The sequence below is a fragment of the Harpia harpyja genome, chromosome Z (genome assembly GCF_026419915.1).
Source record: "Harpia harpyja isolate bHarHar1 chromosome Z, bHarHar1 primary haplotype, whole genome shotgun sequence".
NCBI lineage: Eukaryota > Metazoa > Chordata > Aves > Accipitriformes > Accipitridae > Harpia > Harpia harpyja.
The window spans coordinates 92,840,076-92,858,529 of NC_068969.1; the positions used below are offsets into that span (position 1 = coordinate 92,840,076).

At 41.8% G+C, this 18,454-nt stretch overlaps 1 protein-coding gene across 8 annotated transcripts in view; it reads right to left on the reverse strand.

Moving 5' to 3' along the window:
- MAST4 (microtubule associated serine/threonine kinase family member 4) overlaps positions 1-18,454 on the reverse strand; it is a 319,996-nt gene that overhangs the window by 177,717 nt on the left and 123,825 nt on the right. For 4 of the 8 annotated variants that reach the window (XM_052776789.1, XM_052776786.1, XM_052776785.1 and 1 more), the window contains one exon: positions 11,509-11,583. The exons of the other annotated variants lie outside the window; for them this stretch is intronic. In XM_052776789.1, coding sequence (XP_052632749.1) covers positions 11,509-11,583 — 75 coding nt within the window. The remainder of the gene's footprint in view (positions 1-11,508; positions 11,584-18,454) is intronic. 8 annotated transcript variants of the gene reach the window in all.

Below are 18,454 nucleotides of genomic sequence, written 5' to 3' on the forward strand. Positions count from 1 at the left end.
AATACAGCTTACCAGAATTGGAAAACCCTGAATCCACTTCACCTAAAGCCAAGGATTTCTCTAGGTTCTGTTTCATTCTCTAGGTTCTTTCATCAAACAGAAAGCAGTGGTTTTTATAGGGGCATACCTACACAGGATTTTGCCTACTATTAAAAAGCAAAAGAAAAAAGCAACACCACAGCACACAGCGGCCAGCTTTGGCACTTCTTGACAATACAGTTGCTGCAGACCGTTACGGCCACAGGAATCTAGTTGCCTTCCTTTTCCCAGCTGCAGACATGTTTTGTATTATACAATGTTTTGTATTACACAATAAGTATGTTCAGTAGCTGCTGCTAAACTTTGTTGAAATCGGTAACTAGAAGACAAAATGATTAAGCCTGCCTTCAGCAGAAGGAGACTTGCCTACATTTAGGCTTTGATTGCAACGGCTTTTGTTAGTCCTTTTGCACAGGATAGAAGGGGCTAAAAAAAGTTCAAATATATTTATTCTTTTTTCCAGGACTGATTACCACCAGCACAACACAGGCCTTGCTCTACCTTGACACATTCACAATCATCAGATGGAAGAGACCATGTACACTGAAAGGGAAAAATACACTGGAACTAAGTTCTAAGCCATGTTAACTTGAGGAATTGAGTCACAAGAGTCTCGCCAAGGCACTCTTGTGCCCATAGTGCCCACTCTAGGACTCACAGAGCTCAGCTCTGCAGCTGCTCTTCACACACAAGGGTAAACAAAAGATTTTAGGCAGGCAAGGATCAAAGGGTGCAAATAACTCACTTTTCCCCCCAAACAAAATCACATGGAACAGCAGTGGCAAAACACTACCTTTTTGCTTTCAGCAGACAACAGAAATATCTCTTTTGCAGAAAAAGGCTAATTTATATTTGCTCTGTTAATGATCGCAGATCTTCTGCCCCTTATGAAATTAAAGGCCTTAAAATTAGAGATTTTGCTTAATGTTGACATTTTAACCAGTATTTATAAATTCAAATTTGATTGGTTCAGCTGACCCCTCAGCTTACTGATAATATACTCCACTGATGTGGAAGAAAGGTTCCAGTTCTAGGGCAAGGGTCACACTGGAAAAATTGAGACTCTTTGGAGACCAGCAAGGTAAATATTAACCCCATTTATGAAAACAGCTTAGTCAAAATGAACACTTTATTTTTTTACTTCAAAACTGTAGTTACATGTTTCTTACACAAGCTGAAAGTCGATTATTTCCTACAGGGCTTTAAATGCCCTGAAAATTTTCAAACATCCACACTAGCATCTGCCACTCCCAAAGGAGAGCCCATTCTAGCATAGGGAGCCACATTCTCATGATCTTTTGTCTTTGTCACTATTATAAACCTAAACATTGGTCTTCATCAGCCTTCTCAACATGTTTCCTACCTTGTCTCTTTCTTTGCCATGCTTGCTGCTGAATTGCAAAAGGCTACTGTCGCTACTCCTCTTCCTATACGGTAGGCAAGAGGACACCCCCACCACCAGCTGTTGCATGAATCTTCAATTACTAGTCAACACTCCAAAGGAAGAAAAATTTATTTCAACCTCTCCAAAGACAATATGGCAAAATTCTCATGATCCTTATTGATACTACACTGCTCTCCCTGCTGACATTATCCAGGTTCTCTAACTGGCTGCAATCCCAATTTTGAGTATCCACTGCAGGGAAGACAAGAAGGGAAAAGGTAATTTTTCTTTCGGGACTTGAATGCTTTTTTTTTTAAGTATTCCTTTCTTTATCAGAAAGGGATCGTAACACAAACATTAGCAGTCTGCTATTTTTATTTTCATATGAAAGTCTCAAAATGTGTGCAACAACAGATATCTGCTGCATTAGTCACTGGCCCGAAAACTTGGATGCAGGCAGGAAGCAAAGACCACCTTGAGGCACAACCCCAGCTTCTTAATCCTGACAATTTCACTGGAAAAACCCTTGACAAAACAATGCAAATTACTAAACCAGTGCTGGACCACTGTGTATAAGAATTTGTGAACTCTTGACATGAAATAACTCACTGTTTCAGTCTAAGCAAGGTTTTCAGCTAAAAATCACAGTGGACAGCCAATCCTTCTTACCTACAGAAAGCAAAAATGTAACAGTGATAAATCCTTTTCCACAATTTATACCATTACTTGGTCTCTCTGTATCTGCTAGCAATAAAGTCAGGTATATTTTATAGTTTTTGTTTAGACGACTAACATTCTAGGTAAACTGAGATTAGGACCCAGATAATCTTTTGGTTTATTGCCATTTTATAGCCAATTTCATCCCGCTCCTTGTCCAATATGGCAGATGGATTGTTCCAAGTCAAACTACAGTAAATCACATCAGCAACTGTATTAACTTTGTGCAAGCATTACATTTTTTAAATTCCCTTTTACCTTTGACTGATAATCCTATTTATACTGCCTTAATAAGGTCTAACAGGATAAGTGAAGGTTACTTGAACTTATAACTCTATCTAGTATGTTTGTCTGCAAGTTTCTGTCAGGAAATATCTACTAATTAATGGGAAGAACTTTCCAAAGGCACAGAGATTTCTTTTGTGACTAGTCTCAAAGACCCACAAAAAAAAAAAAAAACAACAAAAAAAAAGATAAAAAAAGGATTAGGACAAACACCATCAGTTATGCATCTATTCACCATGAAACAAAATTTAAAGAGTAGCCAACTATAGTTTCTTCTCTACACCTTCTAGCTGTTTTTAAGCCAGCAGGAGGCAACCCAATCCTGAACAGAGTCTGCAATAGGGAATAGCATAAAAAATTCCTCCTAGTTCCTATACTGATTTACGTGAGTCATCTGGCAGGCTAATTCCAGCAGCTTTCACCTTTCCTGCAGTCACGTCACCAAGATACTCAAGTACAGGAAAGCACCAGTGTATTCTCTGTTGTAATTTCATTAGTGAAGATGAGTACATGCAGAATAAAATTGTTCTCAGGGGGAAAAAAAACCCTTTTTGATGACACAAATATTATCTCAGTATGGTTGAAATACCTTCCCACACTGGTTTCCCCCCCACCCCAGTTCTTGTAAACATTTCAAATTCTAGCCCACAGTTTGGTCCCACTCCACCCCTTTTTTTGTGCCCACACTATGCAGACGTCCCACAGCTAAATGAGGATGTATGTCCACTAATTTAACCATATCTTAAGACTAGCTTTATATTTCTATAATATTCTTTTACACACATACTAGCATTTATGCTAGCCAAACAATTTCCAATACTATTTCTACTACAGCTATTTCTATTTTTAATCAATTGGGAGGCATGCAAGCATCATTGAGATGGAGGCCACACATTTGAAGTAACAGCTGCAAACATCTAATTATAACTTGGTATTACCTTCTACAAAACTCAAGTTTTAGTAAGGAGAAAACTGAGTACTGCGCATTTATTTTTGTTTTGGTTTTATTTTGTTTGGGGTAGGTTATATCTCGTACAATGAATATTACACTACTGACTGACTTGTTCGGGAGGTTAATTTTATAAGGAAGACAACCTTAACTTGCCAAAGAGAGGATCCATTTGTAATCTGACTGCAAATGATCTTCTGCTTCTATTTATATGTCTGCCAGACTCTCTAACCTTTGGTAAACATAACTTTCTAGCAATCAATTGGCCATCAAATCAAGCTTCTATCAGCTGTTGCCAGAGAGGAGTGCTAGGGAATAGTACGTCTTTCTCTGCACTCCCTTGCCTACTGGATGATTTCTTTTTTTAAATGAGCAGATCCTGTGATAAACAAATTACAGTAATATCCTACTCTTGGAGTAGACCCTACAATTTGTGTTGAGTTTATGGCAACAAGCAGTAAAATTCTAAGAATGCATGTGGGTTTAGAACATACTTAAGATGTAGCCTAGAAAGATATATAATGCATCTGATCCATCTAGCCATTTATTATTGATAGCCATAAGTAAATAATTATTTTTACTGAGGCTTCCCACCTATTTAAGACCTTCAGTCTAGGTTTAGCAGGTGCAGACACAGTTCTCAACAGCAAACTACTTCTTTACAAGTCATGAGTCACTGAGGTAGGCAGAGAAGAAAACAGTTCTAGAAAATTTTTATCAGCTTAGAAAGTAGAACATGCACAGTAGTGACTACTGTAACTCCAGAAATTACTTCCTAAGCAAGAAAGTCTGTTTTTTTAAATCTTTCTTTACAGGTGCTGCAGAAATTGTTCAGTATGAGTTGAGGAAAGATTACCATGCTGTGTAACTAATTGATAAGGTACTGACACCAGAATGACTTCAAACAAACTCTATCTCTGCTGAAATGTCCTCTCTCTTCACAAACAGCTTGGAATTTTTCATTTGATTCATTCTACTATCAGTGTTTTTTCCAAGCTAACAAAATTCAAAGTAATCTTTATAACTGCTAGTGTTCCCTATTTATACTGGCAACCTATCTGGAATACAGCTTTATTCTTCTTATGTATTGAAATACAACAAGAGTTTGAAAATAGTCTGAATGCTTTCCCTTATAACTCCTTCTCAACCTCCATGCTCCCATATCAAATTGATTTTTATTTGACTGTTACCTTCCCCAGCTTTATAAATGAGTATTTTATTTCACCCTTCAGTTCATTACTCCTGCAGCACTTTCTTTAACGTTGCCTACCTGTGTTTGTATTTGTTACCCACAAGAAGTTCTAGCAAACAGATTACCCAGCAACCATTTAAATTAAGTTTCTATTTCAAGGCACCACCAAATAATGTAATACATACAGCAAAAGATATGTAGCAACTACATCTATAATGTTTTTATATATGTCTGAGAACAAACCCTGCTTTGTGGCTCGAAGCAGACTAGTTAGAATCCACAATGTTTCAGCATCTTTTGTACCATCTATACTGTTTATCAGCTAGAAGATGCTATAGTGAAAAGGCCACTTGAGAGCTTTGCATCACCACAGAGCAGGAAGAGGCTAGCATGCAGCAAGCACCACATCCTTCGATCACAGAATAACAGGCTGGAAAGGACCTCTGGTCCAACTCTCCACTCAAAGCAGGGCTAACTTCAAAGTGAGATCAGGTTGCTCAAGGCCTTTGCCAGTCAAGTTTGGAATACCTTCAAGGATGGAGCCCTCTGGATAACTTGTTCCAATGCTTAAACACCTTCATTGAGAAAAATTTGTTCCGTCTATTCAGATTTTCCCTTCTGGCAACCTGTGAGTGTTTCCTCTCATCTTTTTGCAGTGCACCTCTGTGAATGATGCTCTGTATCCATCTATTAGGTAGTGAAAGACAGCCATTAAATCCCATCTCAGCCTTTGCAACACTGAACAAACCTAGCTCCTCAGCCCTTCCCTGTACATCATGAACTCCAGCATCTTTCTTGTACCAGAGAGCCAAATCTGGATGTAGTTATTTCAGATGCAACTCTTTAGTGTCAGTTAGAGGGGAATAATCATATCCCTCAACCTACTGGCTATGCTCTTTGATTTTACCTACTTTCTGCACACCCTGTGATTACACCAACAAATATATAAAGGTCCTATTCAAAGGTCCTTTTCAAAGGTCTTTCAGCAGCTGTTTAGCACTACTTAGGTAAGCATACTAAATACTCCTGCCACTGCCTGTTGCTGCTCATTCTGCTGTCAAACAGTCACTTCCATGCCCAAAACGTATCATAGAATCATAGAATCATAGAATCATTTTGGTTGGAAAAGACCTTCAAGATCATCAAGTCCAACCATTAACCATGCCCCCTAAACCATGCCCTGGAGTACCCTGTCCACTCGCTTTTTGAATACCTCCAGGGATGGTGACTCAACCACTTCCCTGGGCAGCCCATTCCAATGTTTGACAACCCTCTCAGTAAAAAAATTTTTCCTAATATCGAACCTAAATCTCCCTTGCCTCAACTTGAGGCCATTTCCTCTTGTCCTATCTCCAGACACCTGACAGAAGAGACCAAGTGACACAAGTCAAATCAGTACTGAATGGATGAAGGAAATATTTCTTCCAATACCTGGAGAAAACAAGAGTTCTCTCTCTCAAAACATTTTTATTACTTCCTCTCTCACATGCAGGTATCAGTCCCAACCACTTCCAAGCTTGACCCAAAAAAGACTGAAGATATGAGGTTTCACAGATGGGACTGATCGAGGAACCTAGAACCATCACCAGCTGTAGGCCCTAAAATTGAGATCCAAAGAGAAATCTATAGAGAAGAGGCTCATCATCATTGTCTGAAGTGCAGCTCTCCTTGATTTGCATCAAATCGATAACTAATCACAAGGTTGGACACAAGCTCATAGTTGACCAAGTTCACAGTAGCGTATCTTTAAAACTCTACAATCTTTTGCCAGGACAGGCCAAGATCCTCTTCCCTCAGGAAACATTAGTCTCCACATCAGAAGTCAACACAGCATGTCCCTTGCTGCTTTGAGTCACCCAAATCACTGACCCACAAATGCACTTCATCTGGGCTCAGGACAACCTGCAGAATGCGTGCCAAGATGCAGGTGAATCACCTATAGTCAGCTGACCATAGGTGGAGGATCTTCTGGGCAAGTTGTACCCCAGTGTCCTCTGAATCACTGCTGCTGCTTTCATGAGATGCACTGCCTTGCTTCCAGGTCTCCCAAAACCAGTTGCTCTCCCATATCCATGAGTTTAGGATCCAGATGCAGGAAACCCAGGGACCAGACATGCAGAATGAAACACTCCTACAAGTTCACCAGGATGCTTTGCTAAGCACAAAACCAGTATTCCTTTACCGGTCTTTGATGGTCTTCCCCCACCCCCAAACAGTGTCCCTGATAAAGGCAACAGTCTGCAAGCTGTGTAGCCTGGGCTTCCATAACATCCTGCCACCTGAGCAAACAGCTGCTGCACAGGAAGGCAAAAGCAATAAAAGAGATCCCACCAGTCTTTATAGAGCCAAGAGACAACATACCATTTCAAAGTAACAAGCTTGTTTGGTTTGGTTTTTTTTGTTGTTTGGGTTTTTTTGTTTTGTTGTGTTGTGTTTTTTTAAACTAGAAAGAGCTGAATCAACAAGCTTTAAGTAAGGCATGTCAGCTTTGTTGATGACAATTTACCATCTTCAGTCTAAAAGCAGCAGGCAAAGTAGCTCCTGCATTAGGATGGCAATAAGACCATGAGACTGGTGGCTTCTGTGCACCTAGCCCTACCACGAGGAGCAACTGGCTGCTCCTCCTGAGGCAATAAATTCAGACCAAGGAGTGTGATAGAACAAGGTGCTGGAGAAGCTTTGCCCAGTCCTGTTGCCTTTCTACAGCTTCCTACTCTGGAATTACCTACACAGCTGACTCTCCCCCCTGTCCTCCTAGTCTTGATCAGGAGAGCTTCCCTGGTCCCCAAGAATGGATGATCAATGCCCTGTGAGCCCGAGTGTTGGAGAGGGCTGCCAAGAGGGCAGTGCAGCAGGTGTGTCTGCGGAGGTACACGGAGTATGCAGGTTAATTCTTTGGTAGGGCTTGGAGACAGGCTGCACTGCTGTTGCCTTTTGAGATGACTGGAGCCCAAGTTTTCCAGCTGGATGCACAACTTTGTAAGAGAAAGCTGTGGGCTTTCTTCATCAGCCGCATTGCAAATGGATTCCTTCAAGCAGAGTGCTGGTCAGGTTGTCACAGCAACTACTGGTAAGGGTCCCTAATGCCACACAACAGGAAGGAAGACGGGTGACAGGACTCTGGTGATATTCCTGCTGACTTGTAGCAGTCTGCAGATGAGTCTGCCAGAAAACTGTAGTTCATGAAGTGCAAGCAGGAGTACAAGGGAAGACAGAGTTTGCCTCTCAGAGGCTCTGTGCTAAGAGCACTTCCCTACTCTGCTTTTACAGTGATCTGAATGGCAAATACTAAGAATCTCACACTGCCTGAAGTACGCCCTTGAACATAGATGAGCCTTTGAAGAACACAGTGTATCATCCTTGCTTATTACACAACGCTGTGTGTCACACTTCTCCCCAGCCAAATCTGCTCAGGTAACCTTGGGCTACTCCTCCCACCACCACACAACTAGCTGTAGCACCTGCTGCAGGACAGGTTTGTCTTCATCCCTTCTCTTGAGTAGCCTCAGTTCACAGAATAGTAGTACAGTACAGCCCCAAAAGTCCTAAGCAAAGGTGTTGAACACAGCCCTCTCGCTGCTCTCATGTCTGCTCCCAGGTCCCGTCTCATGCAAAGCAGCAACCTATGCCCCCCTTGTCCCACAATCACAAGCCAATATCCCTACTCCAAAACTTCCTTCTGAAGGACAGCTGCTGAGCTGCCAAGGCCTATTCCAGATCCTACCTTCCATCAGCTGGGTCACTCTGACTGTGGTCTGATCATGGGTGAACATGATCTCCCAGACTTGAGACCTAAAGAAGTATGAGGCAAAAGCACATACGCCCAGTCCCTGAGTTTGATCCAGGCACAAAGGAAGGGAAAGGCACATAGGAAGGAGTGGGAAACATGCAGAAATTATTACCTCAAGTTACTTCATCAGACCAGGAAAGTAGTCGTTTCAGCTGTAGCAGTTGATTCCAAGAACATAGCAAGGGTGGTGGGAGAGAAAAAAAGGCTTATATATCTAGAACATAAAGCATGGCAGCTATTCTTCACTGAGAAGTGTGTACCAGAGATGAGGAAGGGAAGGGCTGTCAGCACAGATGGGTGCAGGTGCCTGTCAGAATTAGTTTTATTGCATTACTGTGTGGAAATACTACCCACTTAGTGAAAGGTTCTCAAAGAACAGGACTCAGAAGACTACTGTTCCAGGTTTTCACCATTCTCTTGCATGGACAGTGAGAAAACGGATTAGGTGGGTGATCTGCAGGCTGGTCCATGCCCCTGGGAACATGAACTTGCAGTTTTTCTCTTCTGTCAGACCATATTAGCAATGAAGCAGTGCTTCTTGCTTGTCTCCTTTCTCTTCCCTACAGACACACTTTAATCAAAACAAGACACTCAACCAGAGCTATGTTCCTACTGTGTGCTGAAGAGTCTTTTCCAAGCAGATGGTCATTCTGAAGCTGCTGACAATGCCTGTAGGGGGAGACATGAAGAATGATGTGGTCTGTGATAACAGTCCCTCTCTAGATGCTGGGCTGGTTATCCAGCAGTGCTGAGCTGCCAACTGACTTGCTCCCAGTGCATCAGGATGTCTTCCAAGCAGCAAAGACACTGACTAAAGAGCGGTGGCTAAGGGCCCTGGAAACACCAAGCAAGACCCTTTCTGGTCCTTCTGTCCCAAACAAAACAGAAGTGCAAATACTGAGAAGGTTGCTCTGCAGCTGCCAGATTGAGGTTTGACAGCACACCTACCTTTTACAAGGTGCATGCAGGGTACAGCAGGGCACTGGGGTATGGTGGAAAACTGCTGGAAAACTAGATAAGAGGAGGGACCGAAAGCTAGCACAGCTTATGTCCACAGAACTGCACTTCAGTAGCCATTTTTCCTTTGGCCTTCCACACTGAGGTAACTACCTGGAGTGATTCTAGCGTACATTAACGCACACAGAAGGTGGCTCTTCAAGAGAATGGGCTCCTTAAGAAACAGTACAGACTCACTTAACATTAATTTCTGGTCTTACTTAACTAATCCTTTTTTTTTTTTTTAATATATACTTCAATCACTTTTATATCTGTAACCCCCAAAATCATAGAATCACAGAATCGTTTAGGTTGGAAAAAACCTTTAAGATCATGGAGTCCAACCATCAACCATGCCCACTAAACCATGTCCTGAAGTGCCTTGTCTACGTGTTTTTTGAATACCTCCAAGGATGGTGACACAATGACTTCCCTAGGCAGTCCGTTCCAATGCCTGACAACCCTTTCAGTAAAGAATTTTTTCCTAATATCCAATCTAAACCTCTCCTGCTGCAACTTGAGGCCATTTCCTCTTGTCCTATCACTAATTACTTGATAGAAGAGACCAGCACCACCTCACTACATCCTCCTTTCAGAGAGTTGTAGAAAGCGATAAGGCCCCTCGGCTTCCTTTTCTCCAGGCTAAACAACCCCAGTTCCCTCAGCTGCTCCTCATAAGACTTGTGCTGTAGACTCTTCACCAGCTTTGATGCTCTTCTTTGGACGCGCTCCAACACCTCAACATCTTTCCTGTAGTGAGGGGCCCAAAACTAAACACAGTACTTGAGGTGTGGCCCCACCAGTGCCCAGTACAGGGGGACGATCACCTCCCTGCTTCTGCTGGCCACACTATTTCTGATACAGGCCAGGATGCCGTTGGCCTTCTTGGCCACCTGGGTACACCGCTGGCTCATACTCAGCCGGCTGTCGACCAGCACCAGCAGGTCCTTTTCTGCCAAGCAGCTTTCCAGACACTCTTCCCCAAGCCTGTAGCACTGCATGGGGTTGTGTGCTACAACATGTGACCCAAGTGCAGCACCCGCACTCGGCCTTGTTGAACCTCACACAATTGGTCTCGGCCCTTCCTCAAATGCCCTTCCCCAGACCCCCAAAAGGATAGCTTAATATCAACAATGCTGTTACAGGCTAAAAGGAGTAAAAAATACAAGCTGGCAACAGTAAAAGTCAACACAACCGATACTTAATTGGTCAACACATTTAGCAACAGAAAGAATCAGTCCGACAACCATGACTGGAGTCATAATTTAGAATGCAAGACAAGACAACGTGTCCACTTTTTTTTCTTTCATAAAACCAGGGCTTTTCTTTCAAGATCAGGACTACTACCATTGATCTACTTCAACCTGTATCAAAGGCTGTATCTAAATATTGTGATCAATTCTGCAAGTATCTAAATCTAAAGTAAAGTGGAGAATGGGATTTCTGGGAGGTGGTAGTAATGGATACACAGTTTCATTGTTGCTGGACTCTCACAAAAAGTAGCAAAAACCAGATACAGCTGATGCTCTAAAATATGCATTATAGTGCATTTTATTAGCCTAGAGAATAAAATTTCCATAATAACACCACGCTCACTGAATACCTGAAGCTTTTTTGTGTACTGTTAACAAAAAACATATCTCTAATAAGGTGGAACAACCTTACAAACTAACCAGTACTGCTATTACTATCTGCTAGTATCATCTTCTGATGCCAAAGTCGTCTTTTTTTTTACTCTGAAACTTCATATCACAGCTTGATAATAGACTATTTGATTATTTCCATATCCCTGCCGAATTTTTTATTGCAAAAGCCTTTTAAGAATGAGACAAATGAATTGCACACATTTAAGAAAACAGACATCACGCAAAGTTACAAAACCAAAGTAGAACACTTCATACAGTTTCTATTTCACTTTGCAGATAAAAAAAAAAATCCCACCCCAACTTTTTAAAGGAAGTACAACAGCTGCACTTGAATATGAATCTCTCCAGTGCTGAAGTTCACCTTTAGAGACAGAGTGATTCTATCACTTGCAGATGAGTAAAAGTAACTGTATGTCCCACCAAGCACATAAAAGAGCTTCTCTTTAGTAACAAATACTCCACTGACACAACATTCCATTTTAAAAATGGTCCTTCAATAAAGGCACTCACTTTTGTAGCTGTTGGTTCCACTAGTCTCTGACGGTGGCGTGCTGAGCTGAAATGACTCTTCTGAGGCGTCCCTTCCTGACAGTGAATGGAGAAAGGGGAGGAAGAAGAACAGAGAAAAGGAGGGAAATGGATCGTGGAGGGGATGGAATGGAGGATGTTGGAGAAGGGAGAGGGAGAGTATTTAACTGAACTGTATTTTCACTAACTTTGTAAAAGCTTTATTAAATCAATTTCAATAATACCACTGTACAAATATCACAAAAATGAAGCTTTTGCTAGAAGCAGCCTCATGATGCTTTTGTATATGTATTATTAATATGCATTTAATGACACTGTCTACAATAAGCACACATACATACACACATGTACACATGCCTACTTCATTTCTAGATACACGTTAAAGTTAAAAACCCATTCACTTCACTCTTCCCAAGTATATACATTATCTTACATTTTCTGTACCAATTTAAGAAGTTACATACAAGAGAACCCAACCCACTAGCCATCCCACCCAGGTGGATTCACACTAACCCAAAGACCAGCATCTCCTCTAATAAAATACAACTTTTTACTTTCACATTCTCCATCCAGAGCTTCAACAGTCTATCAACCACCTTATGTTTTAGAGACTTTTACCTAGCAGAGACAAATACATTTTCCTGAGAAAACTTGACAAATAGCAGCCTCACACATGTAAAACATAAGCATTTTCTCTTAGAAAGAGAAATTTGAAAGAGCATTCAGTTGAAAAAACAGAAGCACAATAGTCTTCATCACATGTGCAAAATTATTTAGGATAATACCTCACTGCAGCCAGTCTTAAAACTACCTTGATTTGCTGGAGCTGCAAAGGGAGGACTGCCTCCTAGGCTTCAAACAGTGTACCACTTGGTTGTCTATTCTTGCTATTTCTTGTGGTTCCTGCTCACTGATTAAAATTGGTACCAAGCAACCTCTAGAACTGGGACCAGACTGCCCCTAACCTTCTTCTACACGGATGGGGCTGCTCACCTTTCAAGAAAAAAAAAAAACTACTTCCACATACCCAAACTGCTTGAGTACCAAAAAAAAAAAATTGAAACTAGAAACAAATATAAAGTTTAAGCAAAAACATATAATAATATAATGAATAAGTATACTGTATAATCTGAAATTTTACAAAGCAAAAACTTAGTATTTGTATCTCCTTTTCCTACAATGAAAGGAAAGAATACTACAGATTTCTATTTCTTTTGCTGGTCTTCCTGCCTCTCAGGCTTTCAGCAGAGCAGATTATTGGAGAAGTTTTGTTTCTCTTTCACATTCACACTTTCCCCTTCACTGAAATCTTACTGATACTCTTCAGACATCATAAAGCCATACTGAAGAGGTGCTACTCTAACACATCTACATCTAAGAAAAATTCTGAATTTACCTACTAGGGTGAACAGCTTTTCTAGAAACTGATTCAACTTATCCCTACTTCTTGACAGCCTAAATACATACTTTCAATTAAACAGCCTTGCAATGTTTTAACCACCAAAAACAATAGCACTTGTTCTGTTTGCTTTCAAAATTAAGAAAACTTCTAAGTTAATTTTCTGTATGAATTCTACCAAATATGGCATCTGAATTTTCAGGAGATAATTTGTCACAAACAGGACTGAAGATTAAGCATCTACTCCATCATTTCTAGAAACTCCACGGGAACCACAAGAATTAACATGCTCATTAACTTCACAAACATTACACAAGTACTATTAAGACAGGAAACAAGGATGGTTTAGGCAGATTGTTTAAGTCTTGGGAGGAAGGGAGAACACAGATAATAACTAAAATTAAAATATGTCAGAGCAAAAACCAAAATACACCAAAAAAAACCCCTCCAATCCTTCCATCAGTACCATAAAACCTAAAGAACTATTTATACATTAACAGGTGATAACCTGTTAACAGTAACACTTCTACACACCATTGCTTCTGTTAGAATTCAGTGAGAGCATTTTCTACTAACATACACACACAAAAAAACAAGGTAGTGCAGGAAGAAGTCCCAAAACACTAAGTTGTCTGAATAATTGTGCCAACCAGCCAAAACTGAAGTAAATCTTGGGTTTGCCTGTAACTGCATTTTTTTTAAGCTAGTTTTAAAATACAGTACTGTTTCTGGTCAAAGAACTTGAATTAACCTGAAGAGTTTCTTTTTTTGGCTTTGTGCTCTCTTCACCACTTTTTAAGTATGTACAGAGGAAAGCAAAGTTTTAATTAATATGGAACATGAGCACTGTTATTGAAATCAGGAAGAAAAGAAGACAAAAGATATTTAGCCAATGCTGCCCGTATCCCACACAGCACAACAGTCAAAGATTTTTCCAGGATATGAAAGATACTCGTTCAATATCCTCTACCTCCTGAGTATCCAGTAGACAGAAGACCTGTCATTTAGTTTCTTCTCCAAGATAACTTTATCTCAGTATCTTCACAAAGTTTCCAATTTCTACAGCCTCTCACTGCTGTACCAAGTATGAACTCTATAGTCAGCTACTTCAGATATGCATCTGATGGGGAGAAGGTATGGGTCAAAAGCCTACTCCAAATCACAGGAGGCAGAGAATGAAAATTCATGAGACTGTTTCCCTTTCTTTCTCACTTTCAGAACCAGCACACAATTCCTTCTGGGATTCTTCTCCAAAAAAAAGTCAGAATATTTTACAAATGCAAGATAGACTTGCTTGTATTTTGGAGAAGATATCCACAGGGTTCTTTAAGTGAGAATACAATTCTACTCAAGTTGGCAAATATTTCTCAACATCTTAAGACTCTGCTTTTCAAAACTTCATTTTTACCGCTCCTTAACAAAACGGCTTCCACTCTCAGCAAGACACCATGCAGGGCCAGCTCTGTAACTCAAAAAGATCTCGTGGAAATCATCAGAGATTATAGCCACCTTGGGAAGATGTCCTGGTTTCAGCTGGGATAGAGTTAACTGTCTTCCTAGTAGCTGGTACGGTGCTATGTTTTGAGTTCAGAGCGAAGAATGTTGATAACACTGATGTTTTCAGTTGTTGCTCAGTAGTGTTTAGACTAATGTCAAGGATTTTTCAGCTTCTCATGCCCAGCCAGTGAGAAAGCTGGAGGGGCACAAGAAGTTGGCACAGGACACAGCCGGGGCACCTGACCCAAACTGGCCAACGGGGTATTCCATACCACGTGACGTCCCATCCAGGATAGGAACGGGGAAGTGGGGGGCAGGGATTCGCCGCTCGGGGACTGGCTGGGTGTCGGTCGGCGGGTGGTGAGCAATTGCACTGCGCATCATTTGTACATTCCAATCCTTTCATTATTGCTGTTGTCATTTTATTAGTGTTATCATTATCCTTATTAGATTCTTCTTTTCTGTTCTATTAAACCGTTCTTATCTCAACCCACAGGTTTTGCTTCTTTTCCCGATTTTCTCCCCCATCCCACTGGGTGGGGGGGAGTGAGTGAGCGGCTGCGTGGTGTTTAGTTGCTGGCTGGGGTTAAACCACGACAGAAGATTACATCATATCCACCAAATCAAAGATAGGAGGAGTAGTGCAAACTAACCTTAATTAATAGAATCAGCATTACAGAAAAAGTAGTTCTCTAACACTGTGTTTTGGGTTTGTGTGGCGGGGTTTTTTGGTAGCGGGGGAGGGGCTGGAGGGGTGGCTCCTGTGAGAAGCTGCTAGAAGCTTCCCCAGCTCCAAGTCGGGCCCGCCTCTGGCTGAGGCCAAGCCCATCAGCAACGGCGGTAGTGCCTCTGGGAGAACAGATTTAAGAAGGGAAACCTGCAGCAGAGAGGGGAGTGGGATGTGAGAGAAACCCCTCTGCAGACAGCGAGGTCAGTGAAGAAGGAGGGGGCGGAGGAGCGGGGGAGGAGGGGATGCTCCTGCAGCCCGTGGTAAGACAGCAGGCTGTCCCCCCCCAGCCCATGGAGGGGAGCGGGGGAGCAGATGCCCGCCTGCAGCCTGGGGAGGACCCCACGCCGGAGCAGGGGGATGTCCCCCAAGATGGCCATGAGTCTGTGGGAAAGCCCGCGCTGGAGCAGTCTGTGCTTGAAGGACTGCAGCCCACGCAAAGGACCCACGCTAGAGCAGTTCGTGAAGAACTGCAGCCTGTGGGAAGGACCCACGCTGGAGAAGTACATGGAGAACTGTCTCCTGTGGGAGGGACCCCATGTTGGAGCAAGGGAAGAGTGAGGAGTCCTCCCCCTGAGGAGGAAGGAGCAGCAGGGACAAGGTGTGATGAACTGACCACAACCCCCATGTCCCCCTGTACCGATGGGGGAAGAAGGTAGAGAAAATCGGGAGTGGCGTTGAACCGGTAAGGAGGGAGGGGCAGCGGAAGGTATTCTAAGGTTACTTTTACTTCTCAGTATCCTTGTTTTGATTTGATTGGCAGTAAATTAAATTGATTTTGGTTTTTCCCCAAGTTGAGCCTGTCTTTTGCCCGTGATTATAACTGGTTAGTGATCCCTCCCTGTCCTTGTCTTGACCCACAAGCTTTTCTTTCCTCCTCATCCCACTGCTGATGGGAGGAGCGAGAGTGCAGCTTCATGGTGCTTTGTTACCAGCTGGGCTTAAACTACGACAACTTGCATAAAACATTTGGTTACAGCTGCAGAAGGCTTTTCTGCTGATGGTAATGTCTTTTGATAACACTCCATTAAATTACTGGTGTAACTGACGAAAATGAGCAGTAAGTACTACAGCTAGGCAACCTTACCACTTCTCCTTTTGGGAGATACTCTTGAAACCTTTAGTAATTTCTTTTTAAATCTCTCAATGCCCTTCCCATTATCATTTAACATAAACTGTAATATAGTTAAAAAATGGATGTTTGAAAAGGGTCTCCTTTCTATCACAGCTTGGAACCAATGGTAGGGTCAACTTATCTTGACATTAGCTAGCAAAAGTGCTGATCTTCAGAGGCCCTGCCTTCTCTCTTCCTAAAGTTATTAACCCACATAACATGAGATCCTGTACCAAACTGAGAAACTGGGAATTCTTCTCTGTTATTGGCAATTTTTTTTTCCTTCCTGTCTTCCCTTCAGAATGTATTTCAGGAGTAGTTAAGAACTGTGATAAACACAGGTTACACCTGGAAAAACCCCAATACAGTACAGATACCACTTCAGAAGCATAAAAGTATACCTAAATTGATGTGATTAGTCCTATGACAAAGTAAAAAGTCTTCAGGCTATTAAAGTACTTAGGTGGGCTGTGCCTCCAATGACACTAGCCGTGTTGGTACACCAGTACAAGATTCTGAATCAGAATGTATTAACAGTTCATTTTATTAGCACAAAATAATTAGATGGGTAGACGATGCAATACTGCCTTTTGGCAGGGTTAACATCATCAGATACGTGATACACTGCTGGATTACAGAGAACACGTAGCAGTTTTGATACTAACAGGCAGTAGAACTCAAGACAGCTACCAGATTCATTATCCCCTGTGCGAAAAACAAAGGACATTTCAGTTATATTTTTAATCATAAATACATTCCACTCACTTTTGTGCTGCTAGTCACTTGGTACCAGAGGCTTCACCTCCTCGCTTGGACAAGGAACACGTCTGGATGCAAGTCATGCCATGGCTTCCCACCATGAAGACTTCAGCAGTAACCAGATTTAGGAGCTCCTCCCTCCTCAGCTCTCCCACCAGCCCATTGCTGCCCTGAAGCCAGAGTTCACTACTCCCTCTACCATACCTGTACATTTGTGCATGGTTCTATTCTGTAAACCCCAACACTGAAATGATCCAGGTTAAACATAGCTGCTGCGGGAGCAGGAGGGTCATAGCCAGTCTGATGTCAGCCTTTCTGATGAACTCAGAGCTGGGCTGATGTGAAATGGGTCACTGAAGAGAACAGCTGGACTGGAGACTCTATATGCCACTCTGCTGCTAAAGCTCTTTATGGTGGAATTGCCAGCAAAGCCTAGTAGGCAAAGTCAAGTAGGGATGAAAGTTCATCGCTGGGACATGTTAACATATGAAAAGAGCTACCTTGAAGGTGCAACTGAGATCAGCAAGAGATTAAAAAAAGCTGATGGGACACTGCATGCAGAAAACGTAACTGGAATTAGAGGTAAGAATAAAGATGAGAGTAAAGAGAAGCCCGTTCTTTCACTACAGAAGAATTCAATATAGAGCATTTGAAGTATGCAGAGACATTAGACTGTATGTATACAGGTTTTTCATTACATCATAACCTTATGCCCCTTCGTATTGCATTCCAGCTGATAAAAAATAAAAACATTCTGCAAACTTCAGCTGTATGTACTGCTCCAGAAAGGATTGTCTAACAAGTGCAGACAAACCACAGAAAAAGAAAAGGCTAGGATCAGGGTCAGTGTCTCACAGCCAGAACTATTTTTCATTTAAAAAGCAAAAAAGAAAAGAAAAGGAAAAAAGATCTACACACTGGAAAGGGTATGCATTCAGAGAAACTGCAGTTATTACCAGCAAAGCACATGCAGTGGATCCATGACACCCTTGCAGGGTGAATGTCCTTTCCAGAGGAATAGGTCAGTTGCAATTGTCAGCTAACAAAATAAAACGATAGTCAGAAAACTAGCTCCTTGCAAAGGCCAACATGATTCACATCAACAAGGAGAGCTGAAGGAAAAAAACAAAAGATCCTAAATTATTCTCATCTAAGGCAAGGTATTTCAGGTACATGGCATGCAGAAAACTGGCCAGGAAGCAGAAAGAGACAGAGACTTATTTCATTTAACAGGTGAGTAGTCCAAGAAACAACCTTGGGGAAAACAGACATCTCTAAAGAAAAAAAAAACAGAAACAAAACCCAAAAAACCAACAGAAATAAGGGGCATCAGGTATTGAGCATGTTACATAGTTTATTTCTGAAGGCACAGAAGCCTGAAAGCAGGTGTGAGGAGGAAGCAAGGTTTTGGTTGCATAGGCTGGTAACTAAT